Consider the following 15,943-nt stretch of genomic DNA (forward strand, 5'->3'; position numbering starts at 1 on the left):
GTATATTAGGAGCAAATTTGTCTTCACAAAAGACTCTTTGAGACAGTTTTATCAGCCATTGTTTGCAGGTGCAGCTGTTTCCAGCGATTATGGTCTAATAACAGATTGTATACCACCTCCCATTTCTAACAGCAGACAGACAAACCCCTGCAACAAGAGAAACTGCAGACAAAACACACAAAAATAAGAAAAGAGGCTGTCTGTTGTCAATTAGCTGAACGTGGCATCCTCCAGTAAACACTGATTGAGGTGGACTCTGACTGACTGAACTTTCTCCTCTCTGTAATATTGCAGGAGGACCTCAGTGGGTGAAATACATGACTGATTTCATTTCAAATCCCAGCCACTTTCTCCGCTGACAGAGCTGGTGAACCAAACATTTCATCTGTACAAACCTGCGACTCTCTCCCAGATACAAACCCTCGGGGAGCACCGTATAGCTTTTTCTCTGTGACTTTACCAAGGCCGCCATTCAATCAAGTGACTCTGGCTGTGAGGGCGGCCTTCTCGCTGCTGTTTGTGCGTGCGCGAGTGTAGCAGACGTAACATCACACACGAGGCGGCAGAGCGGTATAGTCCGTTCGGATTTATTATCAATCTGAATATTACTTCTCACACAAAATATATAGTTCTCATTGAGGCTCTCAGTATACATCTTCAATAGCACTATGTAAGTTTTCATAAAGTCATTCGTGGTCTATACATGGAGGGATTAATCGCTCATGTTTCACAAAATGTCACAATATACCATACCAGTGATGGAGGGACAAAGAAATTTAGCAACAATCCCAATATAAGGTCTTCTTAAATATATTATTACTATCCATACAGCATGACAGTATTTCTAAATAGAAGCAATAACTATCTCAGTTAGTATATTTCACATTTACTGTTAACAGAGATGTTTATGCAACAAACAGTTGGTGGCGTCCGATGTAAAAACAATACAATGAGGAATAAGAGAACAGCTGATGTGTTTCACAACAATCATGACGTGTGGGGGGCTCGGAGTCGGATAACCTGCAGTTTAGAACGACAGTGAGATGTCTCGACCCAAAGTACAACAACGCACACGCTTCAACGTCTGTACACACGATGTAGCAGCTGATTCAGATCACAGAGGAGAAACGTGTGAGGAGCTACATCGATTCATTTAGAGGATATAATCTGTACAATAATACGGGTTTTACAGGCAGGAAGTTCATTTACTTTACATAGCACTATAGTTTAGAGCTGCAGTGATTAGTTGGTGGAGAAAGCAAAAAAAAAAGAAGAAGAAAAGAAATGCCAATAAAACCTTTCTCTGATAAAACAATGATTTATATCTCAAGATTTCAGACTGTTAGTCATATTAAAAAAATACATTTTCTTTTTTTTATCAACATTTCTTAAACTGAACGATTAACTGGGAAAATAACTGTTAGTTGCAGCCTTACCGTAGCATGTTTTAATTGTGCCGGAGATCATTTTCTAAGCTTTTTGCATCAGTTTTTTTCTTTTTTTTTGCTCATTTTGGAACAAAAATCTTCACTTGACATCACGTAAACATCTCGTCAGTGGCACTAGGATGGTATGTTCAAAAAAACAACGTCACAGTTAAAGAGGACCGGGGTTCATACTGACAAAAAAAAACTCCCAGCGCGGCCGCTGATCGGACAGCACCGACTGATCGCGGATCAGCGGCCGTACGCTGAGGGAAATTTTGTGTATATGGATCCAGCTGAGATATCTGGCACGACATTCATAAGTATACAGTATATATAGAGGTGAAGAGGAGGCAGAGGGAGAAGAGGGAGAAACAGAGCGAGGAGAAGGCAGGCCAGAGAGAGATGTCAGTCTTGAGTGGGCAGAGGAAACCGGTGCTCAGCGAGCGAGAGGAAAGCATATGTGTGTGTGTTGGGTGTGAGGTGGTGGGGGGAGTGGGTTGCGATGCCTTCACTGAGGAAGTGCTTTCAGGATGGCGTTCACCTCTTCTGCCACGGCTGTCAGCGCGAACTCAAACTGCTCCTGAGGAGGAGGAGGGGGAAGGAGGATGAGGAGGAGGGGGAGGAGGAAAGGATGCAGGGAAGGAAAAGGAAGGATAAAAGTTTTACTGTGTGACCAAGTGGAATGGCATTTCAGAATGACTGGCAGCTCCCGACCCTGCCCCTGATGTGCTTGGCCACAGTCTAGAGGTGAAGGTGAGCCTCTCTCCGAGCTTTCAACTTAAAGTGTGTGAGCAGCCGGGACCAGCATCGATCCAGCCAGGTGTGTCTTAAAATGGAGCTTTTGAGTCAAGCTGTCTCTCAGCTTTCTCTGCTCACCTGTGTGTATGTGCGCGCGTGCGTTTGAGTGTGCATTTGTTTGTGAAACCGACTCATAGTTTTCCCCGAGGAGCGCAAAAGGGGCCGATTGATGTTTGCCCCATGGACCTGGTGTTTTTATATTCCTCTCCTCTCTCCAGGCTGAGGGGCCACGGGGTCCTCTCACAGAGAAAAGGTACGTAGGAGTTTGGAGGGAACAGCCTTTAGATGTGTCAACACACAGGCTGCCATAGTCTGGCCTGAGGATAGGCTAAATCAATACAGAGGAGTCACTGGTGACCGTGCCTCTCGCTTTGCAGTGGAGATTATCTGGAGTGCCGATGTTTTCTATTTTTATGTGTCTTCTGAAGTTGTGATGGGGCCAGAAAATATGTAAGTACATCCATGTTTATCTCCATCGCAGTTACAGGTGCCCACATCTATTCCCAAGTTAGGTTTAAAGTTTTGTGCATTGGAAGAGAAAAAAACTAAGATACTTCTAAATATGAGGGTTTGTGCACGCTGTTCACCTTTACGCCACTGGGGGGAGATCAATCTCTGCTTGACAGATCAGAGACGGATGTTAGTGAGGAAGGGAAAAAAAAAACGGTCACACATGTTGTAATTACTGCGTGTTGATGTCTGTCAAAAATTAGTAACCAGAGTAAGGGGAGAAATTAATGCCCCTTTTGTGAGCTTTGTCCAAAAATAAAAAGGCAGCATCACGAAGAGGAGGGAAAAACAAAAAAGAACATGATTGGTTGCTCAATCGTCGAAACCTAACTCTGAATTTCATACCTCAGTACAATGTAATTTCTGTGTAGACCCAGTATGAAGCCGCAAAGTGGAATCAACAATAGTCTGATATAATTTCACTTAGACTCTTTTGAAGAGAAGAAAAAGCAGAGAGTGCTTTCCTGCGCTGAGCAGAGCAGGGCCGTAAAAGCAGCATTAATGAACCATCGAGGAACACTCGAGTCTGTTAGCATAGCACCGGAGTCCATAAATATTATCACCCGGCTCTGCGTGGAGGTTCGCCTTTATTATTATTATTATTATTATTCCTTTCCAATTACAAGAGAGAAACAAAAGACCCTTCCTCCCTATTATTTGCATTAGTGGATAAGAGGAAACGCTTTGTTCACACCCTAAACTGCTCCACATAATAGTGAGAGGTGAACGACCCGCTGTGTTAGGAACTGTGTGGACTAGAGAGACAGATGCTGTATGAGACGAAGACAATCTAAGAGAACATTTTTGATTACTGGTTGCCATTTGTTTTTTGCAATATCAGCTGATTCCTCCTAAAAACTGACTCAATATCTTCTCATGTCTATTTTATTTGGTTGTATATTGTCCATGTTCTGGTTTTGGACTTCGTCACACTTTCTGATGGACATTTCTTTTGACATTTGAGATGTTACATGCTCAAGTCATGAATCTTACGATGCTGCAGTTTGAAAAATATTTCCGTGAGACATCTTGGCCATCCTTTTATTTTTGCGGCTCGTGAAATGTGGACTTATTGTTTTACAAGACAATGTTGTTCTAATCCTGACGCGGTTATCAGTTACCCCATCGTTTCCCCAGAAATGATCCCATGTGCACGTGAAGCAGACAATCCTTGGTCTTGAATGGCTGCAAACCCTCCTCCCGCTCTCCTTTCTCTCTGCCCCCCTCCCCCACACGCACACTTCTCTAACTCCGGGGACCTTACCTTTGTCTGGACCATGCCAGCTCTCTGGTCTCTCAAGTGCTCCAGGGTAGCGGCAATATCAATCTCTTTAGCACCTGCAACAGACCGAAAATTGGACTGAGTTCAAAGCAGTGGAGTAATCCAGCTCACATCTGTCAATCTCTCTTTATACTGGGCTCCCTTTGGAAGAGCGCAGCGATTGAAAATTATTACATTCATCCCTCGAAAGACTTGGACAAGAGCCACTGACTGTTTCTCGATAAAATATGCAAGAGGATATTTTTGGGCCCTGGTGCAATAATGCATTCAAACACACCACACACTGGCTTCCATGTGAGAGTCGTGTTCAAAAACCGGTTTAGATGATGTCCATGTCGGCAGTCCACTAATATCCAAGAGTGTGCACGTGCACATATCAGCAAATTAATTACAATGATTTATAGCAGATCTGCAGCAGTCATTCTGATGATTAACCCATGCAACAGTTGCCTGCCTTCAGCAGGGATCAGCTGCTGTTGAGCCTGTTTTGGCTTCACGAGTCTGTGAAGTTAATCTGGAAATCTTATTCCACTTTCAGATTTATGGATTGCGAGCAGCATGCCAGAGCTCATTTGAGGAAGCTGACATAGAGAGATGTAGAGAGCAAAACCCGAAGAGAGAAAAAGGGAGAGAGCCCCTGAACTCTCAAGATGGTTTTCAAAGTGAGGCAAAGAAAGGAAGCAAAGGAGATGGAGCAAGAGCGTGAATGTATGTATGCGTGTGGGTGAGCGAGAAAGAGACAGAAAAAGCGGGATTTAATGCGGCTGGACTTAGTACTCAAAGTGCTCCAGTGCTTTGACAAGACTTTCATGTCTTAGATGGGCTGAATTCCAAAGTTAGGCTGGAGAGAGGCTCTCAGAGAAAAGAAAAAAAAAAAGCTTTGGAGAGCGAGATTATGTACATTTTATATATCTGGTTCAAGAGCAGAAAAGAAAGGGTTAAAAGAGACCGAGTGGCACCTTTCATCAGCACGGACAACAGCGAATTCATCACCGAACTACATGAACTTAGTGCTGTTTTCCAGAGACGTGAGGGGAAGGTCTGCGTCCGCCTAACCTGCTCTAATGGAGCTGGATTGCAGGGGGAGGGCGAGCAGGCGGCGAGGGCAGAGGTCAAAGGATAAAGGGCAGGCTAACCTACGGGGGGACGGGGGGGGGCTTAAGGTGCACAACAATAGATGTTTATGTCTCAAAAGAACTCAATAGACAAAGCTAACTGAGCATTTTTTTTATTCATGAACACTCTCTGGTCGACTCTTCTTATGCTGGCGTAAAGATTCAACTAAAAACTAAAGTTTTCTTTGTCACAGCGAGATTAAAAAAACAAATCCATCCTCAGACTCTTCCTGTTTTACATGTAATGACACATCCACACCACAAGGGTCATTTTCCTGTTGTTTTTTTGGCCGTTTTTAATATAAAGTACTAAAATTTGTGATTATATTAGAGACAACAAACACAGCCTGAAGTCCAAATGACTGACACGCTGATGATGTTCACAGTTTGTGGTTTACATCGGTATCAAGCGGGAACAAATGTCAACAATTCTCAGAGTGAAATTAGAGCGAAAGCCGCAGACCGCTAAGAATAAATCAAATCAAATTCAATAAGCACAATGCTGCCATTAAATATTAAATATTGATTCAAACCACTGGAGCAAATTGCAGATTCTGATTTAAAATGTATTTTGCCTTTAAACATTTTATTTCCATGCATGTGCTATCTAAATTCATGTCGCAGCTGCTGAAGCAGGTCAGCGTGGCGTGGAGGTAGCTTAAATAGATAATTACTAATGTGGGTTCCTTTCTCATTTCCCTTTTCTCTGTTTTCTCTTTGTTCTGCTCTCTCCACTCCTCTCCACGGCTTCGGTCTTCGCTGCCTTTCCAGGCCTCAGAAAAAGTCACCCTCTAATGCATCCCCAAGACCCTCTGTGGAAAATGAGAGGCTTTAGTGTTGCCGGGGCAACACTTCAAGCAGAAAGAGTGAAAGGGAAGCCATTGATCGTTACCTTTAGCCATCCTATTGAGGACCATGTCAATCAGAATGTAAGTCCCACTCCTGCCAGCTCCATCACTGCAGAGAGTCACAGAGAGAGAGAGAGATCATTAAGGCGGCAGAGTGAGATGCTTTAATCTCAGAGTGTTTTTCTTATAAGGAAACAAATTGCTCATTTACATCTGTATCTGCGCAAAGACTGTCGAGTATGTTTAAGCACAAATTAGCCCGAGCACACAGACGTGTGTTTCTCCGTTCGCGCGTCACGTGGTGGATAAAAATCAATAATCACACTTAACATTCTTGCGAAAATACCTGAGCAGATCTGAATATTTGATGATGCAATGAATGTGATTATGTTAAACCTTTGCACACAAGCGTACATGTGGTCTTGAGAGCTGCATGGCAATTGGAGAGAGAGGATTGGGTTTTCTAAGGCACACTGGGGACAAAGGCTTTTAAATGCATGCACCTCAGGAGCAGAGGAGAGGTTGAGAGGCCAGGGGCGGTTCGAGAACAGCTTTTTGGAGAGCCTTGCTTTTCCATTACTCCAGAGATAGCCCCATGAAAAGGCTTCCTTTGTGCCCACCGGCCATTCAGCGGCTCTGCATGTTAATTGCAAACAAGGCGTGGACATCGCTCTAATAAAGGCAAAGCCAATAAAACAGGAGAGCGGCCCGAGCGCCACAGCTTCATTAATCCACTGCTAGACACTCAGTCCATACAGCTCCTTCAGAGGGAGAGCAGGCTTACTGGCCCCACACATGACTTAACAGGATGTGACTATTAAAAGTGACCAGACAGATACCTGGTGTTTAATACGAACCAATCAAGGCCAGTTAACTAACTCAACCAAATGGGAAATGGGAGTGTATTCGGCTGTGCCATGTTATTTACATAAGAACACAGTGAGCGGAATAAACAGCAGCTCCGGTGGAACCAGACAGAGTGAATGGACTGAGCGGGTTTAAGTAAACAGCCTCTCTCCTCCAACACATAGGCCACGACAAACACTCTCTGTCCCAAAGCAGCAGGGTCAGCCGCTGTCACAGGGTTCAAACGGTTATACTTGCCTGCAGTGGACAATTATCGGGCAAGATCGACCTCTGTAGCACTTGTTAACCTTTCTGAAATAAAAAAAAAAAGAGAGAAAAGTTATTGTCATTGCAAGCTTGGCATTAAGCTGTCTTAAGTGCACAGGCTGCTACATCGATTCAGGAAACAATTCTTTTATTTATTTCTTTTTCTTGAATAATAACAATAATAATCAAAACAAATGTGACTCGTGAGGGACTTGGGGCGCTGTGGCCTGGACGAAATTAATGACGGCAATAATCAAAGGGCCAAACATAACCACGAAAGATGCTCCCTCATGTCAATCAATCCCGTTAATTTGAGCGCAGAGAGAGAGAAATCTGTGTCGCACCCTCGTAAATAAATTGAGCATCATTTCAGGTGGCGTTATTGTGACATGTGGGTGATGGATGTGGTGGTGCGATGTTGTGATTTGCCGACCGCCGACGCATTAACCCGAGCCAATTCCGAATGTTATACACCACAGGCACGGCGAAGGCCAACGAGCCTTTTCACACCCCGCCGTTGCCATGGAAACTGACTACACCGAGAGCTTCCGCGTCTTTCCATTTCCTCTCGTTTCCCACCTTTCGGTGACAAAATGAGAAGTATCTCATGGTATCTATAGCTGATCTAAGCTTGCGTGCACTAATATGTTTCATATAGTAAGTATAATGTTTTGCATGAATATAAATATTGATAGCTTGTGCTATATTTTTGTAGTTTTGCCATGTGAATGCTGCATTTGTGACCAAAATTCTTAATAGTACTTAACATGTTTACCAGTATTGAAAAGCACAGGTGTGTTTGACTTAACATCATTGTGAGCTGCGCTGTTTATCTGTGAAGGTTCCAATTATAGAGGACCAAAGCAGCCAAAATTACAGCCCCCCCCCCCCCAAAAAAAATAATTAAAATTCAAATAAATAAATAAATATTCATTATTTTTGATGCCCTCTTTGCCAAAACAGTGATTTATGGAAATCTGATGAAGATTATCAACGAGTTAAAATCTGAGAATAAGTCAAAATTTATCAAAAAAACTAAATATTTAATAAAATACATAAAATAACAAATAAGTGAATAAATATGGATATTAATACAAAGGTAAAAAAATGCCCAAGAAAAGTAAAAATCTTATAGGTTTATTTTGGTGCATTTAATGGCATATTTTGTTTGTTTTGGCACATTTGGTCCTCCATACTTGGTGACTTAAAGTTTATTAAAATACATGTGCTAAAAAAAATGGACATGATAGAACTCTTTGCAATATAATTCGATGCTTATTTGGGAGTAGAAGTGTTTTCTTTTTGATGCTTTTTTTCTTTGCAGTTTTATGTGAAATCACATTGCATACTAATGCATACATTTTAATAATCTTGTTTGATATCGGAAGTATGACTAAATCAGAACACGCCTTCAGTGTAACAGCATACAGAGACGGTTGGAGTTCCCATGCAAGCCAGAGGAAGGAACAGTGTGAGGCAGAGTAGGAGGAGGTGGAGGAGGGAGACTGAGAGTGGAGTGAGAGAAAGACAGTTTGTGCACAGGCCTGGCTGAGGAGACACAGTTTCCAATGATCACTTTTGTGACTATGCAACTGGGCTCATATTACTAGCTGCAACATCACAAAAATGACACTGGCAACCGCAAAATACAGAGTTGGCCAAAACCACAAAACCGTGAGTGTTGAGTGCATCGTGCGGATCTGAGACCTCTGAATCGCCAGAGAGCTTTAGATTCCCAATAACCTTCAGCAGCATTATCGGAGTTCAATCACGGCAATTTAAGCGGGAGGGAGCTCTCAACAGCAGGGCAAACAGTGTATATGTAATCAAAACACAAGAGAAGCCATTACAGTAGTGTCTTAAACGTAGCTGACTGCAAGCAGATTAATTTGGAAGAATGGCAGCAACTCTGTCGAGAGAGGATGACACGATAAAACTACAGCTCCTCTTTTTCTTTCATCTGCATAACAAACCAGAAGGACAGGCTTCCATCTACAAATCAGATGCATCTATTCTTGCGTGGAGGGCTTTTCCTATCCCTCCTGGGTATTCCCAGAGGTGCTACTGCCGCTCTTCTGCCAGAACATATTATATGGAAAACAGAGTAAGGTTATTCAGTCACTAGCTTTCCCCCTCTCCCATGTTTTTAGTGAGACAGCTCTCGTTTAATTGGGTCTTTGAATTAGGTGGTGTTTTTTTTTTTTTTTCTTTCTTTCTTTTCTTCCCAAGCCAAGCCAGGCAGTGCGGGGCTGTTAATTTGCTGCATCACATGTGCTGGAGGGAGGTGAGGGAAATAGGCCCAAGATGAAAGGGATAGTACAGAAACACAGTCCTTATTAGAACAGCCATTCTCTAGGACACCAAAAGGCAGTGGGGCAAAAGGGAGAGGGACCAGAGAGGCGCTGACAGAATACAGAATATAAGGGAGGGTGATTAAGAACAAGCTCAGGACAAAGGCTGCTTAGAAAAAAAAAGGTGGAAATCTGTCTGAAAATCTGCTGAGCTGCAGTGTTTGTTTGAGGACCAACCGGCTGGATCTCCACTCTACCTGCGGAAGTCTAAGAGGGTCCTGGCTGAGCTGGGGATCCCACGGTCCATCCAGGACAGGAAGTGGAACTGAGTGACGGTGCGGGTCTCGTTAGTCTGCAGGTTCTTCAGGTAGAAGCTCCGTACCAGGAAGTCCTCACACCAGATGTGCTCAGACACCAAATTCACCTAAACGCAGACAAACAGAAAATCAAAATGTGATGTTAGGTTAAGGAAGGAAATGAGGAACATGGACACCTTCTTATAGAAATGTCAGGGTTTGTTTTATGCCAAATATTTCAGTTTTCATTCACTATTTAAAGAAATTAGAGGTGCACCGGTGTAACTCACAGACATAATAATGACCTCAGCCTGTCAGCATGTGTCATCTATTGCATCACATTGCTTCCACCCAGGCTAAATATTCAAAGATGGTGTAACGATTGATGAAGGCGGGGTTGTGACTGTGAAACATCAGTATTGGTGTCATCCCAGAATTTCCCTAATAGAAAATAATACAGGAATCACAGTTTTGTGTGCTTCCTGCTATTAAATTAGAAACATTTTGTGGTGAAATGAGATGTGACTAAGACACCAAAGCACGTAGGAATAATTTGGCCATTTTGATTGAACAGGGGCATTGTTATTGTTGGTATTATTATGATAAAATAAGAGATTATTATGTTTTATAACCCTTTATGATTTTAAGTCTAAGATCCTGGAGGGACAGGCTCTCATACTGCTACCACAGTTTATAAATGCTACCGCTTAACATGGAGTTTTAAGAATAGTATGAATAGATTTGTCTTATTTTTTAATGCTTCTCTTTACTTTTGGAGATTTTTACCCCCATAGCTTGCTCTTTTTCGCCCTTTTTTGATTGCTACTCTTCACACAAATTTCAGCACGTAAAATCCAAACCTAACTGCGTGGTTAGACACCAGCTGAAGTAGGAAAACATGTCTTTCGTGACCCTTCTGTTTAACCTCTTTTTCAATCACCTCGTATATGTGGTAGACGTCGGATCCCTCGTCGGGCCAGTAGTGGTGGCACTGCTTCACTCCATTCTCCGACAGCGGGGTCAGCATGACGATGACGACGCAGCCACTCTCCCACACCATCTACACACCAGAAAAGAGACACCCATCAGTCACACCCTGAGACGACAAACCCTTTCATATGCGACGTTCAAGTGGCCCTAATATGTAGCTAACCCGCAGCGCCGAGAGCAGCGCCGAGAGCAGCGCCGAGAGCAGCGCCGAGAGCGTTACTGATACACGGCAGCGTTGTATTACAGAGAAATTGATTTCTTAATCTTCATCCAGGAAGTATGAATAAATGTCACCTCTCCGTGTGTGACAAATGATAAATGTTGGGCTCGAGCAGCAGGAGGGCGCGTCATGTGTCGCCCTCTCTCTCACGCTCTCAGTCGTCTGAGCGAGATCACAACATCTACTGCTCTGATGCTCCATTTCATCTTATCACAACCTAATGTGTCCTTGGAAAAAAAACCCAAAAACAGGCCCACGGCAGCCATTAGGAAAATGAGGAGGAAACGTGGGTTTTATGATTGCTATAAAAACACAATGGCCTTGACTATACACTAATCACAAGCTTCTGTGATCCAGCCCAGTGGACACATTACACGCCAACTGTGCCAGGATGTGATGAGATTAGGCAAGGTGATAATGTGTGTGTGTGTGTGTGTGTGTGTGGGGGGGGGGGGGGGGGGGTTATTATCCATTTAGTCTTGTACAATTTAGCAAATATTTGATGGTAGCATTCATATTTTCCACCTCCTATCTTCCTTTTTTTGTTTTTGTAATGGGATTAGCAATTTACAGGCTCCAAAAAAGACATACACCAGCTACACTTGATTTGCATAGACAAAAAAACAAACTGAAAATGACCTGAGTTGTGCCTCTGTGAACTCATGCATGGCTTCTTCTTTTTTTTTGCATTTTGAGAAGGAGGGGAGGAAGGCCCAGCAGAGCTAAGGTAATAGCCAGGGAGGTGGAGATAGATGGAGGGGCAACGGATGAAGGGATGGAGGAATGAGGAGTGGAGGATTAGAGCAGAGCTGCCTTTCAGAGCACTGCCTGGGGCCGGTGTGGATTAGATAGGACACAGCAAAAGATTTGCACTCCTGCACGGTCCATTTGCATGAGAGTTGCCAGTGTTACCCCCGTTTGTTTACTTTTAATGGGGTAAAGAGTGTGTTTTTCCCTCATGCCACAATCCAAGGTTAACCATACTGAATAATGAATGGCTGCTAAGCATTCCCAGACACAGAGCTGATGTTCAGCGTGTCAACGTGTGGCTAATTTTCTATTATTTTTGCTTAATTGGGAAAGATTTAAAGATGAGTTAATGGCTAAGTAGCATTAGATAATGGAAATGGATTTATTCACCTGTACGGGAAAAAAAACAAGCAAACAAACAAACTAGCAGACATACAAGAAAAAAAACGAAATTATAATTAACACCTTATTCATTTGAGGCACATTTTATTCCTATTTCAGCTGATGTGGCAATTAATGTACAATTTTCAGATAAAAGCCTCTGAGTTTTTCCTTTTTAATTAGTTTTAACACCACATGAGCGTGGGGAGGTTTAAGAAGTCATATTACAACAAGTAAATATTCTCTGTTTGGTGTACAGCACCAGACCATGCTAAGCTTGGCTTCTCCACCCGCCGCACAAATCGCGAGCAGCCTCCAACGTCTTGTGCAAACACAAAGTCAGCACTATCATAATGATTCAAAATGAGTATCCGCTCAGTACAAGATGCAGAGTGCAGAGTGCAGGGCCAGCTGGTCTGTCAGGATTTATGCGCCACACTTTTACATCCTGGTCACGGCTAGCTGGAGTTACTTCACCATATGGAGGTGATGGGCCCACTAATTACAACAGTGCTGTCCTATTAACACATAAGACTGCCATTTGGCAACCATGCATCATTTAAGGCACACTTCCGCACAAGTTGACACGTTTTACAATAGCCTAAATCTGCTGATTGATTACAGGTCCCGCTGACATTTATGGACATGGAAAAGAATGCAAAATAGGCTTGAGGGGGAAAAGCCCCACTAATATGAGCAAATATCAGGATTATTTTAAATAACATTAGGTCTCCTGAGGCGTGTATAACTAGATCCTTATATAAAACTAAAAAGCTTCAGGTCTTGTGTACATATTCAGCTGCTGACACTTTTTGATTGATGAGTAGGAGCAGCAGCAGCACCATTACTTCTCTACCAAGTTTGTGCCTCTCATGAAATAACATTACATTTGAATGTAAGCATGCATTTTTCCTAAAAATATACAATTACCCTTCATCTTACCTCTGTTTGAGGGATGATTATGCTGTGCTGGAGCCACAGCTCCTATCACTCTTTCCAGTGTGTAAACAGGAAGTTTGTTTCCACAGACTGAGTGGGGTGAGAAGTGACTATGGGCTACAATTTCAGGAGTTTTCTCACCTTTGCTTGCTTACATTTGGGGCAAAGTGACACCATTAAAAAGACATCAAATTAGGGATGACACTTGGATCACTTGGATACAGATAGAAATCTGGCAAATCCAAGGAAAAATGGGAATACAATGACCTCTTTTGCACCAACGTGGTGCCAATTCTGCACACATTTCTGCAGGTTTGAGACCCGTGGCTTACAGAATCTGCGAGCTGAATATGCCAATTATTGTTGGATTTCTTGTGGCAGACCCTCACGTAGCCAGCTTTTTGGCACCACCACTGGTCTTTTAATAGTAAAAATGAGTGGGACCAGTTCTAGATTAAGCTCTGGCATTGTGCCAGTGGAAACAGCAAAGGAGCATCTTTTATGATTTCTAAATAAATTTAAGGATTCTGAATTATTAGCGGTAAGGATATCCTTGGTATAGTTTAACTCACTCTAAATGCACAAACGTGTTTAGTGTTGGTGTGTTCAGCTTGATTTCCTCGCTGATCCACCACAGTAATCTTGACACGCCTTTCTTGGACACTCACTAGTTGGAAAACCAAATAAAACCTCTGGGTCAGAAACTGAGTACCTCTGCTGTGGTTCTTCCCTCACAGCTGTAGACACAAACAAATAAAAAGATGAAGGATGGACAGTTAATAGAGTTTTACCTGCCAGAAGTCTGCCACGGTGGAAGCTAAGGGACCCTGCGACGCGATGTAAGTAGGGTTGCGAGGGTCATGGTCCATCTGGGAGAGAGGGAACAGAGTGTGACATAGTGTGTGGTTGGTGACTGGTGGATGAAAACATATTGTCTGGTTAAGACTTCCATGAAATCGTCCATCTGGATGCAGAAACGAAATGAGATCAGCATCTATTGATGAAAACACTTGGCTTTCATTCCTCCTGCAAACCCTGTCGTATTCAGGATGCGAGTATTTTTACGGGGGCGATTAGAGGAAACTGGGACGTGGAAGTAACTGCACGCTGTTCGCTGGAAAAATGTGGATGTTAACACAAGCTGAACACATATTTGAAGGATAGGTTTGTAGCTAAAAAATGTTTTTTAAAAAATCACTCTTTTAAATAGATTTGGACCTTGAACTTTCCCCTTTATCTGCTAGGCAACAGGCACCTCTAATGTTGAACACAACAACTCATATTCAACGGTTTTCTATGCGAGCAAATAACTGAACCTCTCTTTTTAAAAGCTATATATGTTATGAAGAAAGATTCTGTAGCTTCTCAAGAGGATTAGTGAAAAATCTTATTTCCAACTAACCTGAAATTTGCAAAATAACTTCAATTCACTGTCGCTATTTTTCACTCTTACAATATCTTTGTGCCCTCAAAGACTTGATGAACTGCTTTCAGAGCTCTTTCTTTTTCATGCTTAGCTGTGTTTCTACATGAAACACGACACTGCCGTGGACTTTAACGCCTGGAGTCTCCTAACACGAGGGCGCTGAATGCCCAGGTGGGGTGATGGACACAGTTTGAGGGATGTGCTTGAGATTTGAATGAAAATAAAATCAGCAACCAGACTTTACTGAATTAAGTTTCTATGGTTAACCTCTCGTGTCAGGCATACCAGTGGGGAACATGGTGACTTATTTTGAAGGGAAAGATTCACAAATCATTCTTAATGTATGTTTGACATCATAATGATAGATGACTCAAACAGTGCTGTATTTTTTGCACATGCAGAATAATATCAAATATTGCAGACTTTCTAAAGAGTGCAGGAGTTTTTAAAAATTGACGCTGGTGCTCAGCACTGCCTCCCTGCAGTAAGAAAGTTTTGGGTTCGAACCTCTTCTTGGTTAGCTGGCTGAAGGTTTAAATGTGAGCATGAATGGCCTATTTCTCTCTGTTAGCCCAGACTGGTGACCAATTTAGGGTGTATCCCATCAAGCTACCCTGCTGGGATCATCTCCTGCCCCCCTGAATTGGATAGGCGGGCGAATGGATGGTATAATTGAGTCATTGCTTAATTAATCTTCCATTGACTGACATCCACCAATGGAACTGAGTGCTTTTTTTTGCAGCACCGCCCTTAAATCTAACTGGGAGACACCTTCAAGCTGAACATCACAGTGACAGCAAGCGACAGGGTCGACTTTAATGGCGTTTTGATTTTTTTATGAAATCCCTTTTTTATGCTGAAGAACAAATTGTCAAGGACACTTGACATGGCCTTAAATGTTAAAGATCTAGTTTTCTCATTTCATATCTTTGCAAATTTCTTAAGCTCATTTGTCTCGCTCATGGACCTTGACACGCACCCTTAAAAGGAAAAATAATTATGGAGGATTTCTCCATGGCTCTAATACTACCATGACACTTCTCTCATGCTTAATATCCTGAACGACAGGATTAATTCCTAATGCTTTGAAAAGCTGATAAAAAAAACAAGCACGCAAGTTTAGTTGAATTGTTAAGAAAAATCAACTTCTTTGTTATTAATCCAAGAGTTTGGAATCTATTTTTTGTACTTTTTCGGAGGATTAAATACTTTAAATTGTTTTGTTTATTTAAATCTACTCCCAGGCAGTGACGTAAATGTAACTCAACCTCAACAGAAGCAGTATTGTCAGATGCCAGCTGTTGAAAATCATTTGTTGTGTAAATGATTATTTTGGAGATTTGGGTTTTTTGGAGTAGTGAAATGCTTAACGCAGCAGATTCTCCCGGGATTCATAGTCAATGTTTATTTATGATTTATAGTTTTTATCTGTATAAGATGTCAGGCAGGGTGTCAGTTTTCATTGTATATGTAAGAAAACAACCACTGGGGAGCAGAAACGAAGCTCGGAGCTGAACATGCTCGCCAACGCACGCACACGGACCGGCTGAAATTGAA

General features: G+C 42.4%; 1 protein-coding gene across 2 annotated transcripts in view; it reads right to left on the minus strand.

The window, feature by feature from the left end:
• Positions 1 to 571: 571 nt before the first annotated feature.
• The window catches only part of ptprn2 (protein tyrosine phosphatase receptor type N2), a 160,909-nt gene continuing 145,537 nt past the window's right edge, over positions 572 to 15,943 (minus strand). For both annotated transcript variants that reach the window (XM_084939480.1, XM_084939479.1), the window contains exons 16-22: positions 13,752 to 13,829; positions 10,621 to 10,740; positions 9,642 to 9,808; positions 7,085 to 7,138; positions 6,025 to 6,089; positions 4,000 to 4,073; positions 572 to 2,007 (exon numbers count right to left, since the gene is read on the minus strand). In XM_084939480.1, the coding sequence (XP_084795606.1) occupies positions 1,936 to 2,007; positions 4,000 to 4,073; positions 6,025 to 6,089; positions 7,085 to 7,138; positions 9,642 to 9,808; positions 10,621 to 10,740; positions 13,752 to 13,829 (630 nt within the window). In that variant the 3' untranslated portion in view covers positions 572 to 1,935. The remainder of the gene's footprint in view (positions 2,008 to 3,999; positions 4,074 to 6,024; positions 6,090 to 7,084; positions 7,139 to 9,641; positions 9,809 to 10,620; positions 10,741 to 13,751; positions 13,830 to 15,943) is intronic.

This window comes from Perissodus microlepis, chromosome 9 (genome assembly GCF_051167445.1).
Source record: "Perissodus microlepis isolate ML-2025 ecotype Zambia chromosome 9, ASM5116744v1, whole genome shotgun sequence".
Classification (NCBI taxonomy): Eukaryota; Metazoa; Chordata; class Actinopteri; order Cichliformes; family Cichlidae; genus Perissodus; species Perissodus microlepis.